Source organism: Schistocerca piceifrons, chromosome 2, assembly GCF_021461385.2.
Source record: "Schistocerca piceifrons isolate TAMUIC-IGC-003096 chromosome 2, iqSchPice1.1, whole genome shotgun sequence".
Taxonomy (NCBI): Eukaryota; Metazoa; Arthropoda; class Insecta; order Orthoptera; family Acrididae; genus Schistocerca; species Schistocerca piceifrons.
Window position 1 is genome coordinate 446810802 of NC_060139.1, and position 19722 is coordinate 446830523.

At 41.5% G+C, this 19722-nt stretch overlaps 1 protein-coding gene across 1 annotated transcript in view; it reads right to left on the reverse strand.

Annotated features, from left to right (window-relative positions):
* Window positions 1-1999: 1999 nt before the first annotated feature.
* The window catches only part of LOC124775463, a 28631-nt gene continuing 10908 nt past the window's right edge, over window positions 2000-19722 (reverse strand). Inside the window, exon 2 of the mRNA XM_047250295.1 lies at window positions 2000-2541. Coding sequence (XP_047106251.1) covers window positions 2000-2541 — 542 coding nt within the window. The remainder of the gene's footprint in view (window positions 2542-19722) is intronic.

Below are 19722 nucleotides of genomic sequence, written 5' to 3' on the forward strand. Positions count from 1 at the left end.
GTTTGAAAATTGTTCAAATATTTGATTTTGAGTTAAATGTAATGCAATCAGCTCATTATAAAGTTTTCAACATCTTTCTCCCACTATTTGGCAGCTGCTTGTCCCATGTGATATACAGATGGAAGTAATACTTATGGCAACAGGCGACAGTGATATACTCTGTTCATCATAAGAGTAAATCTGATGTAAACGTCATGTATCCTTCAGTGTTTGCTTGGATCTCATTGGATTTCGTTTCACGTGGAGCGGAAGGCAAGTTGTGGCCAGTACAGTCAGGTACGATCATAAGAATACATTTTATTCTGTGTTACATGTGCCTAAGCTGAGTGATAATACAACAGGTTTACCGGCGCATTAAACTTGGACAGCACTTTCCAGCCAGCGGTCCAACTAACTGCATTGAAGTGAGCAGTTTCAGTTCAGATGGGCAAAGAAACAATACAGCTTCGAATGTCATTTAATTTTTAAAGAGAATTAAATAATATTCGGCAAAACTTCAGCACTACAACGCGTTTCTTAGGTGACCAGACGGAAAGCATAAATTTCTCTTCTCACCTGACATACTAGTCTATTTTTTCACATGAGTGATGAAAATTCGAAACTTAAACACAGGGTAAATTATCTTAGCGACGTATGTGTCATGTAAAAGTATATTGTAGGCATTTCACCATACTGTTGAATACTGAAGGCATCATGATGCCATCATCAATAGTGAGATTTTTTTCCCTTTCTTTTACTGCCTTGTACTTCATAGATATATTTCTGGTGACTAGAATATTTTTCGTGTGGTTAAATAGTGCAGAAAATGTGGTATCACTATATTTACTTTGGTGTTTTCTATATGAGTACCTTATGTAAAGATGATCTTTCAGATAGTTTTAGTAAATGTATTGTGTGAAACGAAGTGCAATAGCCAGAACTAGACTCTAGCCACAGTTAAACATAACAGTCGCGACACTCACTGCTGTAAAAGTTGTTACCATTTGACAGATGGAGCGACACTAACGCTTCAAGAGACGAGTGAGGTCAACATCAGACGCGTCGTAATAATTACGTTTGTTTTGCATCCATTTCCTACGTAATTTACGAAATGTTTGACTTATTTTCTTTGCTCAGAAGGCATATATGTTTCTAACAATGATTCTAAAATAAACGCAAGTATGGACAAAAACCGTGAATCGAGTGGCGAGCTACAACACATTCGTGAAGTAACACATATGACGTTGGATAATACTGCAGCTTACCACGTTGATATCAAAAGTATATAAACACACAGATTCACACGTAAGAAACACAGACATGTACCTCTACATGCAAAAGCGATCGACAGCTCATTTATCGTTCTGTAGGACTACTGTGTTTGTCATTGTCGTCGCCTGTTGCCACAAGTACGATCTTCATGTTAATATTATTCTAAGTGGGACAAGTAACTGCCAAATAGTGGGAGAAATATGTTGAAAACATTATAATGAGCTTATTACATTACATTTCACGCAAAAATAAATATTTGAATAATTTTCAATCTGTCAGTGAACAAGTTGCTATTGGGTTCAGCTAAACTGATAGCCATCCGACCTTTGCTTAACGTGATTTAGAAGAATAAAGACCTTCAGTGGAGCAACAATAACTTTATTGCGAGCGCTTACCTGACGACGCCCGGCATGCATGGACTGATCGGAGTTACAAAATTTGCTTCCGGACTCTACAGAAGGATCCTTAATCCTGGGATAACATCTGTAGTTATTGGAGAGAAAACAGTACTCGTCCAAACAAGCCAGGAGGCACGGAACTACTCCCTAACTCAAAAAAACAAGGAATAATAATACTAAATAAAACGTATATAAAAGCTAGAAAACTCAGCGCCTCTAGAGATTGGGCGCGGAACTACACAGACGACGTATACAGTAAGTACGAACGCACAGCACTGCACTGACACACGCGCACACACCACACACACAGACACACACCGGCGAGCTTGAATTAGCGCGCGGCAGCGTCGCTACATCAGCCCCCCGGGCGGAAGCGGAGCGTCGGCGTGGAGATACCGCGTCGGAAAGTGCACCCGACGTCCAGAACGGGTCGTCCGCGTTGGCGGAGGAGTACCAGCGTCAGGAGGTGGATGTTGTGCTGCGTTGGGCGGCGGATGTGGAAGAGCCGGTGCTGGAGATGTGGCGTCAGTGTCTGGAACAGCGGTAGGTGGATGCCTACGACGAGGTGCCGCTAGTGAGGTGTCAGGAAAAACATATGCAGGTTTAACCTGATTCAACACAACAGTCGTGGTTTTGCCTTTCACTAGAATATCCATCGTGTGGGCACTGCGCCGTAGCACTTCATATGGACCAGAATAAGGAGCTTGTAGAGGCGGTTTAACGCCCTCAGTGCGGAGCATGACGTGACGACGTTGTTCCAGTTCCTGGTACCATAAAGTGGGCGGCTTGCCATGACGTGTGGTCTTCGGAGGACGAATCTTTGATACATGGTCCCTCAAGCGTCGCAAGAAATCCGGCTGGCCAGTAGCAACTGTCTCTATGGTGTCAGCATCTACAAAGTCACCAGGAAGGCGCAGTGTTTCTCCATAAACCAGTTCTGCCGCTGAGGACCTCAGGTCTGGTTTGAAAGTCGTCTGTAAGACTAACAAGACCACTGGTAATGCAGTTGTCCAGGTTTCTTCGTGGCACATCAGCGTGGCCTTCAAACAATGGTGCCAGCGTTCGAGCATTCTGTTGCTTGCTGGGTGATAACTTGTGGTCTTATGGTGGGTGTAACCACAGAACTTGGCCAGAGAACAAGTCTGAGTCAAATTGCCGTCCGTGGTCAGTGGTAATATGTAGTGGGCACCCAAATTTTGCCAACCAAGTCATTGCAAAAGCAGAAGCCAATGTGTCTGCTGTGATATTATCCATCGGCACTACCTCCGGCCAATGTGTAAAATGGTCGATCATTGTAAACAGATATCTTTGTCCGTTCAAAGATGGAAGTGGTCCGACTACATCCAAATGAACGTGGGCAAAGTGGGCGGTGGTATCAGGAAAATCGCCGATCGGTGCGTGTGTATGGCGGTTAATGTTGCAGCGTTGGCACTGAAGACAAGATCGGACCCACTCGCAGCAGTCTTTTTATATGCCCGGCCACACAAAACGTTGCGATACTAGGCGGATTGTCGGGCGTACCCCTGGATGGCAGAATCCATGTACTGTATTAAAGGCTTGTCTTCTAAAAGCCGGCATCAGAAAGGGACGAGGTCGGCCGCGAGAAACGTCGCAGTATAGCTGTGTATCTGCCCCTGGAACATCAATGAGTTTCAGTTGCAATCCGGAAGCCGTATCTTTTACATAGGCAAGGAGTTCTTCGTCGTCTCTCTGTGCCTGTGCCAGTGCAGCAAAGTCTATGGTACTGGAAACACTGCTGATCCGTGATAGGCAATCCGCAACAATGTTGTCAATCCCAGAAATATGTCTAATGTCGGTAGTAAACTGGGCCACGAACTCAAGGTGATGAAATTGACGGGGGGAGCAGCTGACCCTATTCCAACGGAAGGCGAACGTGAGTGGCTTGTGGTCTGTATATATCGTGAAAGTTCGCGCTTCCACTTGGGGGGCGGAAATATTTCACTGCTTGGTATACTGCCAGGAGCTCACGGTCATATGTGCTCCATTTTCTCTGTGCAGGCGAAAGCTTGTGGGAATAATACGCCAGTGGCTGCAATGCATTGTCAGACCATTGCTGTAACGCGGCTTCGATCGCTGTCTGGCTCGTGTCTACGACAATCGCTAATGGCGCATTGAGCCGTGGGTGTGAGAGAAGCACCGCGTCAGCCATGCTCTTCTTTGTTACCTCGAACGCAGGACACATGTCCTCTATCCACTGTATCAGAGACTTGCTATCTACTTTAGGGCCTGATAATACCGCCGTCAAAGGTTCCTGCAGCTCTGCAGCTTGTGGAAGGTGTCATCGATAAAAATTGAGCACCCCCAAAAAACGACGTAATTCTTTGATCGTAGTTGGTCGGGGTAGCTGCAAGATAGCGTCCACCTTCTCGGACAGAGGAAGAGAGCCAAGAAATGTCACCTCTGACTGCCCAAAAACACACTTGTCCACGTTCAAGGCGACACCGTAACGCTCCAATCGCTCGAAAATCTATCGCAGATGTTGTCTGTGTTGTTCATGGTCAGCAGAGAAAACTAACACATCGTCCAGGTAGGCGAAACAAAATGGCAGCCCCTGGAGAACCGAGTCTATAAACCTTTGCCAGGTCTGAGCGGCATTGCGTAAACCGAAAATCATAAATTCGCTGTCAAGTAAACCGAAAGGCGTTATTATTGCAGTCTTTGGAATGTCGTCATTGGCCACCGTAATCTGTGTATACGCTTTAGCGCAGTCCAGAACTGTGAACACTGTGGCATCATGTAAAGCGTGATTATAATCCATCAGTAATGGAACGGGATATCTGTCCAGCTCTCTTCACGCGTTAAGTGCACGGTAGTCACCGCATGGGCGTGAAGCTCCATCCTTCTTCGGAACAAGATGTAATGCAGAGGACCACGGGCTCTTAGATGGCCGCATTATGCCCTCGCGAATCATGGCATCAAATTCTGCCTTCGCTATCGACAATCGGTCCGGAGCGAGACACCTAGGTCGGCATGCTACTGGGGGACCATCAGTCGTTTGAATGTGATGCACTGTGTCCTGTGGTATGAACCTGGGAGCGCCGGGCAGCCTGGTCAAGTTTGGATAGTTAAGCTGTAATTCAGTGTACTCACCCTCCATAGCATGGACCAACTTGGGACTGTGTGTTGCGGTGTTGCGACGGAAACCCATGACTGCTAAGCCAGTGACGCTGTCTACCAAGCATGCGTTCACGACATCCGGCAGCAGGTGGTAGTGCGCCAGGAGGTCAGCCTCGACGATCGCCTCCGTGGCGTCAGCCACTGTAAAATTCCACTTGTACGTGCGACGTAGGCCGAGGTTAAGCTCCATCCTCTATGTGCCATATGTTGCGATGGAAGAATTGTTGGCAGCCGTCAGACGGAAGGCAGTTGTCGGCCAGCAACGATGTATGGCTGTTCGTGGTATGATACTCAGGTCCGACCCAGTGTCAATTAAAAACTTTATGCCAGAACTTCTATCGGTAACGAACAGGCGCTTGGAGGATAACTGACAGTCGGTTGCGCCTATTGTTGACCACTGGTAGCGTTTGGGTGCGAGTATGGCGATGTGCACTTCCTTGCCTGATCGCCGGATCGTCGGTGGTACCAGCACAACGATACCTCACCTTGCGGAGTAGTAGTACCGCCGGAAGATCTGCTTCTCGAACGCCGCCGTATGTATCGGCTTCTTTTATTGTTGTCGTCGTCACGTGCCAGCAGCGCACTGACCTGGGTGCACAAAAGCTCAACCTTGTTCGCGAGTGAATCACGGTCGGCCCATGCTACAGGCGCGGTACTGTTTGTACTGTTGTCCAACGCCGCGACTGCGCTGCCCTGAGCCGGTGTTATCGCATCATGAATCCGGTCTGCTAGCTGTGCCACGTCATCCAGCGGCATGTCCGATCGTGAGGTGATTATGGCTTTCATTTGCGGCGGCAACCTTCCGCTTCACAGCGTGCTGAGCAGACTATCTGGCACAGTGACGGTGTCAACTTTGCTGCGTAGATATTCCAGGTATTGAGAAGGCTTCCTGCCGCCAATTTCTTCCTGTGTCAGAGCATGACGTATCCGGTGCTCTTGTGACGCGGCCACACATCGAATCAACTCTGATTTTAGCCTGGCATAAGCTACAGTCTTGGGTGGTGCTGTGATTATGTCCTGCACCCCGGCTGTGTAACGTTGGTGGAGCTGGCTCACAATCAGCGCAAATTTAGTTGCTTCGACCGTTATTCCAGTTCAGCCAAAACTTGCCTCTGCCTGCACGAACCAGGGTACCGTCCTGTCGGGCCAGAACGGCGGCAAACGGACTGCAATCCTGGAGACAGCCTGCTGTTCGGTCATTATGTGCTCGTCACTTATGTAGCTCACGCCTGCTTCTTCTTAATCACGTCCATTTCCGTTTGGATTACGTCGGGGTCACCACTGGTTGGGTTCAGCCAAACTGGTGGCTGTCTGACCTTTGCTTAACTAGATTCAGAAGAATAAAGACCTTCAGTTGAGCAACAATAACTTTATTGCGAGCGCGTATCTGACGACGCTCGGCATGCATGGACTGATCGGAGTTACAAAATTTGCTTCCGGACTCTATGGAAGGATCCTTAATCCTGGGAAAACTTCCGTAGTTATTGGAGAGAAAACAGTACTCGTCCAAACAAGCCAGGAGGCACGGAACTACTCCCAAGTCAAAAAACAAAGAATAATAATAATAAACAGAACATATATGAATGCTAGAAAACACAGCGCCTCTAGAGATTGGGCGCGGAACTACACAGACGTCGTGTACAGTAATTACGACCGCACGGCACTGCACTAAAAAACGCGCACACATCACACACACACACACACACACACACACACACACACACACACATCGGCGAGCTTGTATTAGCGCGCGGCAGCGTCGCTACAGTGCTAACGAAGTAATTGTCATCACACGAAGGAAACAAGGAAAATTAAGTGACTAACAACAGAAGTGAATGAAATACATACCACACAATACGCTGTTGTAAGACACGAATAACTGCATTTAACCTAACCACTTCATCGCCAAAGAATGTCTGTGTTGACGATTCACATGAATCTAGCACTGATACATGGAGAGTTGAACTGGCTGCTTCTGTCATAGGACTGTTTTACAGCTTTAGAAGGATTGTCGAATCTTTGTGGCAGTTTCCTCTTCATCGTAAGATGAGGTGGCTTATTTGTGATGTCAAACAGTGTGGGTACTGCATTCCACACTAGTTTATTGTTGTATTATTATACAGGTAAACTGGATCTTTTTTCATAAGGTCTTCTAGTCTGCTATTAACTAGCCATTTTCTGCCCCTAAAACGAAACATCAATCATTAATACACATGTAGTTTGCAAGTGAATCCTGACGATACAGTTTAGTAACATGATGGTATATACCTCTCATGATCCACAGAAAACCTAAAAAAGACAGCTGTGGTGTCTTCTTCCTGTTATTGCTGCAATTACTTGCGCTACAAACGCTACCGCTTGTAAAAACCATTGTAGAAATCAAGATAAACAACCACTATTCGCTTTCACGATCGCGCCGAACTCACAGTTTAAGTTACTGGCCGCTTGAGGCTCTGCTGGCGCGGTAGGCAACCTTCGACCATAGATAAATATCTATGGTCGAAGTAGGCAACAAAATCGAGGCGAAGTGTCGCGACTGTCTAGCGACAGCAAAACACGGGTTCGCAGAAGTTACCAAATCCAGTTGTAAGCATTTTGATTATGATCCTTGAAGACGAAATTTTTTTTGGGTAGCATTCATTTCACGCTAAGTGAAGGAGAGCTGTACGTCATAGTGACGTGGGCACGGGTAGTCATGAAACTTCCTGGCAGATTAAAACTGTGTGCCCGACCGAGACTCGAACTCGGAACCTTTGCCTTTCGCGGGCAAGTGCTCTACCATCTGAGCTACTGAAGCGCGACTCACGCCCGTACTCTTCTACGGGTAGTCATGTTTCACGAGTTGTGTGTATGCTGTATATATCGACTGGGTGCCTCTTCGATCTGTATTGCTATTTGTTTGTGTGGTCCATTTTCCGGTGTTATTGCTCGCGTGAATATAAAAAATGTCTTAAGGAACCATAACGTAAAAAAACAACTTTTTTTTTTAATCCGATGAATCGTGCATAAATCGTGTGGACAGAAACGTGAAATAATTAATTATTTAGGTGCAATCCAAAGAAACTGAAATTTTGTGTTTCATGAACGAATATCTGAATGAAGGAATCATAACCATAACGAAAGTTAAGAAAAGTGTCCAGTCATTTTTTTAAATCCGATTAACCGTGCGTAAATCATGTGGATAAAAACGTGATATAGGGAGAAATTAAAGTGTTTCGTATTTTTAGAAAAGCCAATGAATTGTACACAATTCATGTGGGCAGAAACGTTAAACTGAAAAATTGTGGTGGTTCCGATGTTGGTGGAAATATTATACCATCTAGTTCCATTTAATTTTGCCTTCTGTTGTAAATCAACTAAGAAAATTTTGCTCTCCAGAAATAAATGTTTCCTGCTGATCATAATGTACTGACCTTTTGCAACATGCGTCATTATTTTTCTTTACAAGCTGTATATTGTGAATAAACAACAAGTAAGTCACATTTACCAGCATTTTAAGCATTTGAAAGGGCGTACTGTTCCATTTTTAACTACTTTTTGTATGACTTTCACTCAGTATGGAAATAGCTACAGTAATCATGCCGTACACCCACAAAATGTATGCCATGTCTATTGAGAGAATAAACACAGTATGCCACCATCACATATGAAACATCACGTAGTACAAGAGTCATTCACAAGTACTCTTTGGTCACAAACTGTCTTTAAAAGGAACTTCATCCTTTGTGTATTGATAAACAAAATGTTCAGTTACTCATCAATTTTCCTATTAGGTGTATGGCTGACATTCATATGCTTCTAAGAAAATTCTTAATGCCTCGGAATATTATTACATTCGTAAACATTACAAACAATCGGAAGTTTTTTAATGGGAAAAGTGTGACTGAAGCTGAGAAGGTTCAAGGAAACTTTGGGCGTTGTGCCAGTTATTTGGTTAAAGATGCAGTGGGTACCTGGTGCTTAAAGGTGACAGACATCTCAGTATTTGGATCTAGCAAGTTGATTCTCAGGCAAATCAATAATGGTACTTTGATACTTTTGTTTTTGGCTTTCAGATGCTGTGATAAAAATAGCATTTCAACAGAAACTTAACCTTATCTCTGATTTCCTGGGGAAGTTTGTAATAAAATGATAATATATCTGGTTGCTCTGAGTACTTGAGGAAACGCCATATACCTGTACATCGAACAAACTTCCGTAACAAGAATTGTAAGTGGTGTAGAGCTAGATCTGCCATGATATAGGTATCACAAAGGCATTACACCGTGTGAATTGCTTTAAATTTTAGTCTTGATTTTATACTTCAGAGAAACATACCGAAAACAATGGAAAATTTAACAGTGAGTAAGAAAAGTGTGAGTGGCACACTCATAAATGTTAATTCAGAGCCTCTCTTCCCAGAATGCTATCTCAATAAATTATATCCCATGATATACCTTTTCAAGAGCACATACAGATCACCACTCATAAAACCTATCAAAATTAGGCAGTAGAATACAGGGAAACTTGTTTGGCAAAATCTGTTATGTCAAACATACAAACTCTGACCTGAGCCAATTGGGAAATATGAAAGTCACATGACACGAAAACAGCGCATTTGTTGAAGGAAATACGGAGCTGCCAAGACACCTAAGTGAAATTTTCATACTTTCTGCGTTATGATTGGCGCTCTCGCACCTTATTTGTGTTTATGAGACAATATTTATACAATAGACACCCAATATGATATAATGTGTAGGCCTATACAATAACGAAACACAAACTGTTTCGAAACATTGTATCGTACTGTCTCATTTGTTTCGAAACAGTTGTGTGTTTCAGTTTGGCCACAAACTAAAGGCTGGTCCACACGCAACGATCTGTCTGCGCAAATGTCTGCGCACATGTGATGTGCGCAGACAGATCGTTGAGTGTGGACAGAAGATTTGCACCAACCTGAGGTGTGTGCAAACTTGGAAGTTGGAGTTGGAGGTTTGAGTGAAACCTCTCAAATCTGTGGGTTCAAACCACATCTGCGCAGACAAGTTGGAGCGTGTGGACAGGAAATCGCCGCAAATCTGGCGCGAAACAGTTGTTTGCTCAGTCTAGTGTTTGTATTTGTGCGCACAGGGCATTAAAATGGCTGGTACTCGTCAGTGTTCTCGAGAGTTTGTAAGTGAGTTCATTGAAATATATAGAAACCACCCATGTTTGTGGAAGATTAAAAGTAAAGAATATAGTGACCGAGACAAAAATACAGCCGCATACAATGCTCTAATTGAAAAATTGCGGGCAGTTGACGTCTCGGCAAATAGAGAAACGGTAATAAAAAATAAAAAAATTCGTTACGAACTGGCGAAATAAATTGCGGATGGATGTCGAAACTTATAATTATCTCTTAAAGCTTGTAACCCTTCATATTATGAGAAAAAATACTTGTATGAGAAGGGCAATTTCTCCTCATGAACGGCTGGCGGTAACATTAAGATTCCTAGCAACAGGAAGGAGCTACAAGGATTTGGAATTTTCATTTGCAATATCGAAACAAGCATTGAGTGAAATAATATCCAACAGATGTGAAGCTATTTACGCTTTCCTGAAGGATGAGTTCATGAAGGTATTTCAAGTAAATTAAGTCTGTCAGCGAATTGTTTACCGAAAAGAGTTATCCAAAGTTCAGAAATCTAGAAGATCTGGTGTAGGAGTAGATCAAGTATACCAGCCAACGTTATGGTATTTTGATCTGCTTGTCTTTGTTAGTGATCAAGAAACGCCAAGACCAAGCAGGAGTACAATTGAAGATGAAATTGGAGTGCCAATGTGCGAGGAAATGGAACACGAGGTAATGTAAAACAAAACTGGTTCGCCCTGCAACTCTCGCAGTAAATTTACGTGAGAAAACTGCTTTCGCTTTAGCAGCCACTGTCTACACCATTTTGACCGCTTTCTCTGTTTCCTGCGGTTGGTCTGAATGTTTTTTTGCAACACAAGTTGCGACCACAGACCACAACAGAACTTCCTCCATTTCTATATTTCAAAATAACTGAGTTAAATTTTGACGTTTACGGGGAGCGTAGTCGCTTGCCACTGATATTTCATTTCTACACCGTAGAGGTGGGCCAAACGGTTATTCTGGAGTAACCGTTATCACAGTTCCAGTTATTCTTTGATAACCGTTATCGTTAACGGTTATTAATAACTGCCAAGTTATTTTTCGCTAGCGAATACCGATAACTCCGACAGTTAAATAACGACATAGTTGGAATCCATCAGTTTAGTTATCAGCAGAACTGCGAGTAGTGTGAAATAGCAGGAATGTCGTATGAATCGTGTCATAACCTCAGCTTATTAACTCCGGGTACATTTTAGTTGATGTTAGAACGATTATTAGTGTTTCATATTATATGTTTGTAGGTTATCGGTCGCTATTAGAAATATTATCTTCGCAGCTGCGACAGAAAGTACGCGGAACTTCGCTAAAGCACTGTTTAAGTAAAATGTTAACAACGTGCGTTTTTAAGTATGAAGTAATATGTAAACTGAGTACTGTAGGTTAAATTCGAAGCTTAATTTCTTGTGCTGCTCGCATAATAGAATAAAGTGTACAGCCTTATAATACAACAAAAAATATACGTAATGTGACAGATTCGTTTACTCCTGTGCTGTAAAAGCTAGTCCTATTGGGGAAAGTGTGAGTACGCTAATCCAAGTTTTATGTCAGATTTGCAAACTGCTCGATTTCTCCAGCGATAGCATGTTTATAACATATGAAGACATGCAGATCGAAAAGGTTGACAGTGTTACATTTCTGGGACTACAACTCGATAATAAATTCAGTTGGGAAGGGCATAACACATTTTTTCATTCTATTATTTCATAAGGGAGCATATTCTGTGGTAACTTATCAAACGTAGCAAAAGTTTTTCGCATGTAAAAGCGTGTAATAAAAATCGTTTGTGGTATCAATTCAAGAACATCATGTAGGAACCTGTTCAAGGAACTTTGCATTCTAACCACTGCTTCCTAGTATATTTATTCCTTTATGAAATTTGTTTCAAGTATTTCCAACCAATAGCTTAATACATAATATCAGTACTAGAAATGGAAACAGCAATCTACATAAAGACCTAAAATTAGTTACCTTGGTCCAAAAGGGGTCCAATATTCAAGAACATGCATTTTCAATAAACTGTCAGCAAGTCAGCAACCATTAAAAACTTGGTTTCAGATAAGGCACGGTTTACAGTGTGTTTGAAAGACTATTTGATACAGAAGTGTCTGATTCCACCCGTTATCAATATGCCGGAAATGGCTATTTTAAGTGTCTATGACGTCACTACATACACATGGCAACAAACACGAAGTTACATATAAATAATACAATAACATTTCCCACCAAAAATACAAACAAACCAATGGGACAACTGTGGGAAGTTGGGGGTTTTAGGGTGAGGACAAGCTAGTAAAAAAAACACACCATGATCTCAAAACACAAAATGAAGAACAAAAAGAAAAAAATACAGCATTCTGCTACACCAACAAAAATCTGCAGGAATCGGACACTTCCCTTGAACAATATAGGTCAACTATAGGTGACCATACCAAAACACCAATACCCACAACTAAAAGTACGAAAATTGGAATCAGACATTTCCCTTGACCTACATAGGGCAACCTCAGATGACGATACTAAAACATCAACACACACAACTATGAAAATGGGAATCGGTCATTTCCGGTGACCTATATAGGTCCACCACAGCTACTGATGCCAAATACCAACACCTACAACTGCGAAAAATAAAACCACAATCCCAAAAGTCCACAAATCAATCATCCCTACATAAATTAAATCACATTCAATACTTCATAAATACACAAAACATCACAGCTAGAAAAAAAAAAAATATTAATTACCACCAGCAAATTCCGGCACTGCAACCTAGATCGACAGCCCCCCCCCCCCCCCCACACACACACACACACACAAAAAACCAACTCATAAACACCGTGCCGTAATGACATTCACACCTTTACGTCGAAGCAGACGGGTGGAATCAGACGCTTCCACCGACCCCTCCTTCTACTCTGCAGATGAATATCGCAACAGAGACTGATAGACCAGCTTAGGTAAAAATTCTGCTATATTTCAGTTTTGACAACACTTGGTTGCAACAGTCAAGATCGGTTATTCTGTGTACGATAAATTTATTAAAAGTACGTAACTGTGTTTTATTCTGTCAGTGTACCAATTCTGTAAATATTAGCAGTTACTGTGATATATTCACATATTTTGACAATCTCCTGACAAATGATGAGGATAATAGTTATTATATTCCACTGTATTATGTTATACTGTCTGACATGTTATTTGTCATTCGCGATGGCCAGCGGCTATTTCCGTAGCAGTGCGAAAATATTTGTTCGCTTCAGTTACTATCCTCTCTGGAAATATCACCTGGAACTACGACCTTTAACTGGAGTCACCGAGTCAGGAACGTCTACACACACAGTTATTCCGTTACCAGCTTCCAGGTTATCTGTGGTGGTAGCCCGATAACTACCAGAGAACTAGAACTACGAGCCAATAACGATAATTGCCAGAGGAGAATACCGGTCTCTGACAGTTATTTCCATCGTCGCTCGAATTCCTAAGTAACTTTCCTTGTACTACCCGTCCAAGCTAAATTAACACGTAAGGCGGTGGCTTCAGGGAACGACCGTACTTGTTAATGCCTGTACTGCAGCTCCTATCAGCCACGGCTTGGACATTAACTTTATTTAATTGTTTATGCTAAAAGTAACGAAGGCCCACGAAATAGTACACAGTTCTTATCAACAGATGGCGCGCAGTCTCACAGTTATTCCCATGGTCTATAGAACGCCTTCCAAATGCGCAGTACGACCTTTCGGTCAACAGATGGCGCGAGGCACTGTTGACACTAAACAGTTATTGAAATAACTGCCAGAATCAGAGGAACGGTTATCGCAGTAACCGTTACTTCTCAGTAACCGGTTATTTCTATCAGTTACGTTATTTTTTGCCACCTCTACTACACCGACAGATGGCGGGCGAGTAGTAGATTGGGGTTTGTGTCGTGTGAACACACCACATTAGCAGCGATCTTTTGCATGTACAGACATCTGCGCCGATGTCTGCGCAGACAGATCGTTGCGTGTGGACCGGGCTTAATAGCAATGCATAGTGGTGGGCAGGAAATCGCGTATCTGTTAGAAATCACAGTGACTGAGAAGTCACAGATATCACAGTAGCAACTTTACAGAATCTAACTGCGATTTCAGTCACAGTTAGCAGTCGCAAATAGTATTTCATATTCAAAGACGTGAGCCATTTATTGGTCGAATTTAGCACTGCTTTCTGCGATTTCAGTGACAAGTCGCAACTAAGAGTCGCAAGTAGCAACTAAAAAGCGCGGTTAACAGTGGCATCTGTTGGTCGAAGTTCGTACTACGTCCATCTCTGCGGTACGCTATGGAGTCTAACTGCGATTTCCGTGACAAGTCGCAACTAAGAGTCGCAAGTAGCAACTAAAAAGCGCGGTTAACAGTGGCATCTGTTGGCCAAAGTTCGTACTACGTCCATCTCTGCGGTACGCTATGGAGTCTAACTGCGATTTCCGTGACAAGTCGCAACTAAGAGTCGCAAGTAGCAACTAGAAAGCGCGGTTAACAGTGCCATCTGTGGGTCAAAGTTCGTACTACGTCCATCTCTGCGGTACGCTATGGAGTCTAACTGCGATTTCCGTGACAAGTCGCAACTAAGAGTCGCAAGTAGCAACTAAAAAGCGCAGTTAGCACTGCCATCTGTTGAGCAAAGTTCATACTACGCTATTCGCTACCGTGTCAAACTGCGATTTCTGTGACAAATCGCAACTAAGAGTCGCAAGTAGCAACTAAAAAGCGCAGTTAACATACTTTTCCTAGTGTCATCTGTTGACCGACGTACGTACTTCGTTATGAGAGCCTTGGGCCTCACGAGATCGATGTGCTGTGTGTGCATATGAAGGACTTATTTCGGTAGTGGTACAAGTCCATTTTTGTTAATTTTGAGATAAAGAGTCGTAAAGTTAAATGAGCGCTGAAAAATCTGCAGTTGAGATACCAGAAATATTCAAGCATATGGCTTCTTGCTAGAGATGAACCTTTATTTATGTTTGTTTGGATCACTAATTTCAGAAGCATTATAGACAGAAAAGTGTTGGTAATGGACTTGTACCACTATTGAAATAAGCCCTTCATATTATATGACGACATGCACATTCAGCATCAGTTATGGTCAAATACTGCTGTGACTCTGAATGTATTATATTAATAAGAAGCAACATTGCCTTTTTCTCCTGAAAATATCAAGTAACGTAACAAATGTGTTTGATTCTGCTTCCAATATGACAGTTTTGGTTAACACTCCACATGCCTACAGGACTTTGCAGTGTTAACACAGGAGAACTCAGACATCTGTATAAGTGTAGAGAAATGAAAACAGTCATATGAATGCCTCACTTTTGTTCCGACACAGTTCAAGACTCGGGAGAAAAGTTTTACACCTGGTGTTCTACATGGCAACTTCACACACAAGAACTTTTTGCCGACACTACTACCACCTACATAAGTAAGCTTTTCCTGTGTCACTTTCAAGCAATGCACTTAAGCTATTCCTGATTTAACTGGAAGATCTGTACTTCCCCACTTTCATAACAACAGCCTCAAAATGCATATTGTAGACTTCGGGATATGTTACAGGTCAGTGTCACACCAAGATTGTGGAAAAAGGGGGGGGGGGCGGCACATCTGTATCCAACAAGTGTTTACCAATAAATAAGTGGCGGAAAATTACGGATATAGGACGGCTTAACATGTGGAAAATGAGATTTTTATTATTCACTCAATTTATTTAACATTTATTATTCCTTTAAAATCGCACAACAACTTCAATAAAACACTTTAATCAGTCGCACACTTATTTCATAATTATTTCACTTTTAAACTGCAAATCCTCTAAGAGCTGTCTTGAATCTTCACGAGTCTCTCTCAACAGCCTTGATGTGGATAGATATGTACAGCAACCAGTAATCAGTCAGAACTGCGTCTGCAAAAACACAAGGATTATTAAACAATTTTTGCTGTCAGTAATTACTAGCAATATAATTGACGGGACTAGTGCAGCAGGGGATACAACCCGTCGGCTTTGAACAATGACGTCACAAGTCGCCAGAGAGCATGTATTACAGAGATGAAAGAGCTGAGGAGAATGTTGAGAAACAAAGGAATGCGAGAGAGATAAACATTGATCTTGTCAAAAGCATAAGTGTTTTTTGACTTTTAAAAAAAAAAAATCTCACGAGATAGAATAAACTGATCCTACTTTATTAAGCAATATCTTGTCAAAAGCCGAGAAGCGATTGTTCTTAATGTTCTAGCTCCCTTCAGTACGTAAGAAGTGTTTTTTGACTTTAAAAAAAAAATCTCACGAGTTAGAATAAACTGATCCTACTTTATTAAGCAATATCTTGTCAAAAGCCGAGAAGCGATTCTTCTTAGTGTTCTAGCTCCCTTCATTACGTAATAAGAGTTTTTTGGCTTTAAAAAAAAAATCTCATGAGATAGAATAAACTGATCCTACTTTATTAAGCAATATCTTGTCAAAAGCCGAGAAGCGATTCTTCTTAGTGTTCTAGCTCCCTTCAGTACGTAATAAGAGTTTTTTGGCTTTTTTAAAAAAAAAAATTCACGAGATAGAATAAACTGATCCTACTTCATTAAGCAATCAGTAAAGAAACGAAACTGAAACATAACAGCAAAAGCAAAAGCAAATTGTGGTCAACATATCTTGGCCCATAACTTCCCTTAAATCGTCCATATTCATAGCGGTAGACAAATCCATTCCTATAAACGAAAATAAGACACTACAAATTTTCTATAACAAAAAATTAATAATCCACATTACCTTAATATCATTACGAAAAATATTAAGTACCGGCCGAATAAAAAACAAACAATTAAGTTAATTAAGTCACACGTTTAATGATGCACCCAATATCAAGCGATCGCTTTTAGATTTACATTCAATTATTTTTATTATTTTAATGATAGTGCTTATTAGAACACAGAACTGCTTTATTATCTATGCCTCGAAGTGAAGACATTAAGATCCATGACTAAGGAATGACGTTATTGTTCAAAGCCGACGGGTTGTATCCCCTGCTGCACTAGACCCTAATTGACAGAGTAGATTGCTAATATTTGCTATATCACATTTGCTAATATTTGCTATATCACATTCGCAAGAACGATCTCACTGAAGTAATTAAGTCCATCAAAACGCATAGAAACTAACCTCTCGTCTGCCGAAAACGGTCTAAAGACTGGCAATTTCTTCAGATCTGTTGACAATGATATTTTGAATTATCTCTTTACTGAGTGACTGAAATGTAGTTCAGGTACCTATGAACATAACAATATGTTAGAATTCATTTTCTAAACACGAACTATTACGGTACTGTGCGGCTACTTACATATTAATTACACTATTAATATTTTCACAGTTGTTTCTTTAATACAAAATTAAAGTCAGCGGAAGAATAAACGTAAAACATACTTACCAATGACAGGTTTGTTGAGATGCAATTTTCTGTGTGGACAGATGTAACTTTTTCATACGGTGGTACGTCGCAGAAATCGCAGGAGTCACAGAAATCGCAGAAGTAGCAGAAGTCACAGAAATCGCAGAAGTCGCAGAAGTCGCAGAAATCGCGGAAGTAGCAGAAATAGCAGTGGCGGAGGGATACGCGACTTAGGTTCCTTAACTGCGACTCTTAACTGCGACAAATCACAGTTAAGAATAACAGATACTGAAAAGTAGCATTCACAGAAATCACTGATATCGGAAAATCGCAGTTTAGCCCATCACTAGCAATGCATATCGAAGAGGCACACAACAGTCGATGTATACAGCATACACACAACCACAGTCTAATATTAGACTGTGACACAACAGTCGATCGGACATCTCGTGAAACATCGTGACGCGTGCGTACGTCACTATGACGTAGAGCTCTCCTCACTTAGCGTGAAATGAATGACGCCCAATAAATTCTGCGCTTTATTGTGCATTCAGAGATGTTCTTCTGGCGACTTCCACAAGAGTATAAAACACAGATTGTGGTTTAAATAATGAAACGGTGCACCGGGTACGTATTTTTTTTCGTGCTTTGCAGTAGGCATTTTCAGAATTTCTCATTTTCAAGCAAAAATATTTTGTTTGTTGTGCATGCCTTCCACCGTATAGTCGTCTTTTTGAGGTTACATTTTGCAGACAAAAAGCCTTATAATCACGAAACGATGGTTACAGTGGAAGGCAGGCAGCCCAACGAACAAATACTAATGTGAATATTTCATCATGATAATGAGAAGTTCTCGAAATGCGTCGAGCGAAGCATGAAAAACGATGTCAGTGGTGCAGTGTTTCATTATTTAAAGAATAAATGAGAGTCGCAGGCTTTCCAAAAGCGTTGATTATGATGAATGAAATTGAGTCAAAAGTTCCTGCTTTGTTCAAAGCCGACGGGTTGTATCCCCTGCTGCACTAGACCCAGAACGAGTGATAGACGACATTAGTAATTATTCCTGACGCCTCATTCCTCATCAACATCCAGTTTTCTCTCACATATTTTGATTATATGCTTGCGATGAAAAAATTTGATCAGTTTACGTCATTTATTTTGGTAACACAAATTTTGTTGCTGGTTGGCAATACATTGCAATTGACTTGTACCAATGTTAATACACAATAAGTTAGTTAATAACCAAACATTACAAATGCGGGTAAATATCTGATTTGAAGAAAAATTACCGTTGGTTTAGTTGGTATGGAGTGGCCACAATGTGTCCACTGGTCAAGAATCTGGTATACAGCCTAATTACACTGATATATGTGTAACAGCATAGTATGTTAATTTCCACCCACGCCACTTGCCCTCTAAAGTGAGACAACTTAATGTGCTCATGTCATTTGTAGTAACGATTATAATATGTGACCTCCAATTATCAGTTCTTGTGACTGGATTCTTGTATGGAAGAGGAAAAATTTATCCAACTGATTTGAAATTTAAAGGGCAGTGAGACCCTTTTACTTTCAATACCCAGGTATCTTGTGGGAGCACAAATGGCATGCGCAGATCGCGAAACTGTTTGTTGTTCTCTGCATGATGTTACCATAGGAGCGCACAGATCCACCATATATTGAGAGGTGTAACAGGGTAGCGTTGCTGTCATTTTTTGGTTTAGTTTCTGTTGTTTTTGTGTTGTAAAGCATCATCTTAGAATGCCTGGCTGTTGGAATGGGAAGTCTATCGCACAGTAGAAAGGCCAATAGTATGGATGTAACTTAGTATTCATTCCCAAATGATATTCAGCTGCAGAAAATCGGGAGTACAAAGTGCCAACAAAAAGTCCATTTCAGTGTTCCATCAACTGTATGTTTGGTACATTTCACACCTAATGGTTATGTTTGTGACTGGCAAGCAGAACTTGTTTTTTATTGTTTCCAAAGTTTCGATGAGACTTAACTAATTTACATTAATTTAATTGCAAATACTTTCATTTCACAAAATTAATTGACATAAGTTATTTAGATTTGAAGTTATTTGATAGATAAGTGCACATTTTTATGCTTTCCATCTTTTTTGTGCTGTTAAATTTAGATAAAATTATGTGGGTCTGTTGAAGTAATGCTTCAAGTTCAAGAAATGTATGGAAGATGGTGGGACTGCTAGCCATGCTATTGGGCAAATTGTGGTATTAATATTGTGCAAATAGCGTATCCAGAACAAAATCTTAATTAGTCTCATCAGGAGGCAGCTGAGAAAGTGCCTCCACTAGACTGACTTTAGAAAATAGGTTTCCTACTGAAAGCTTAGAAAAAAGTGAATCTGGATGA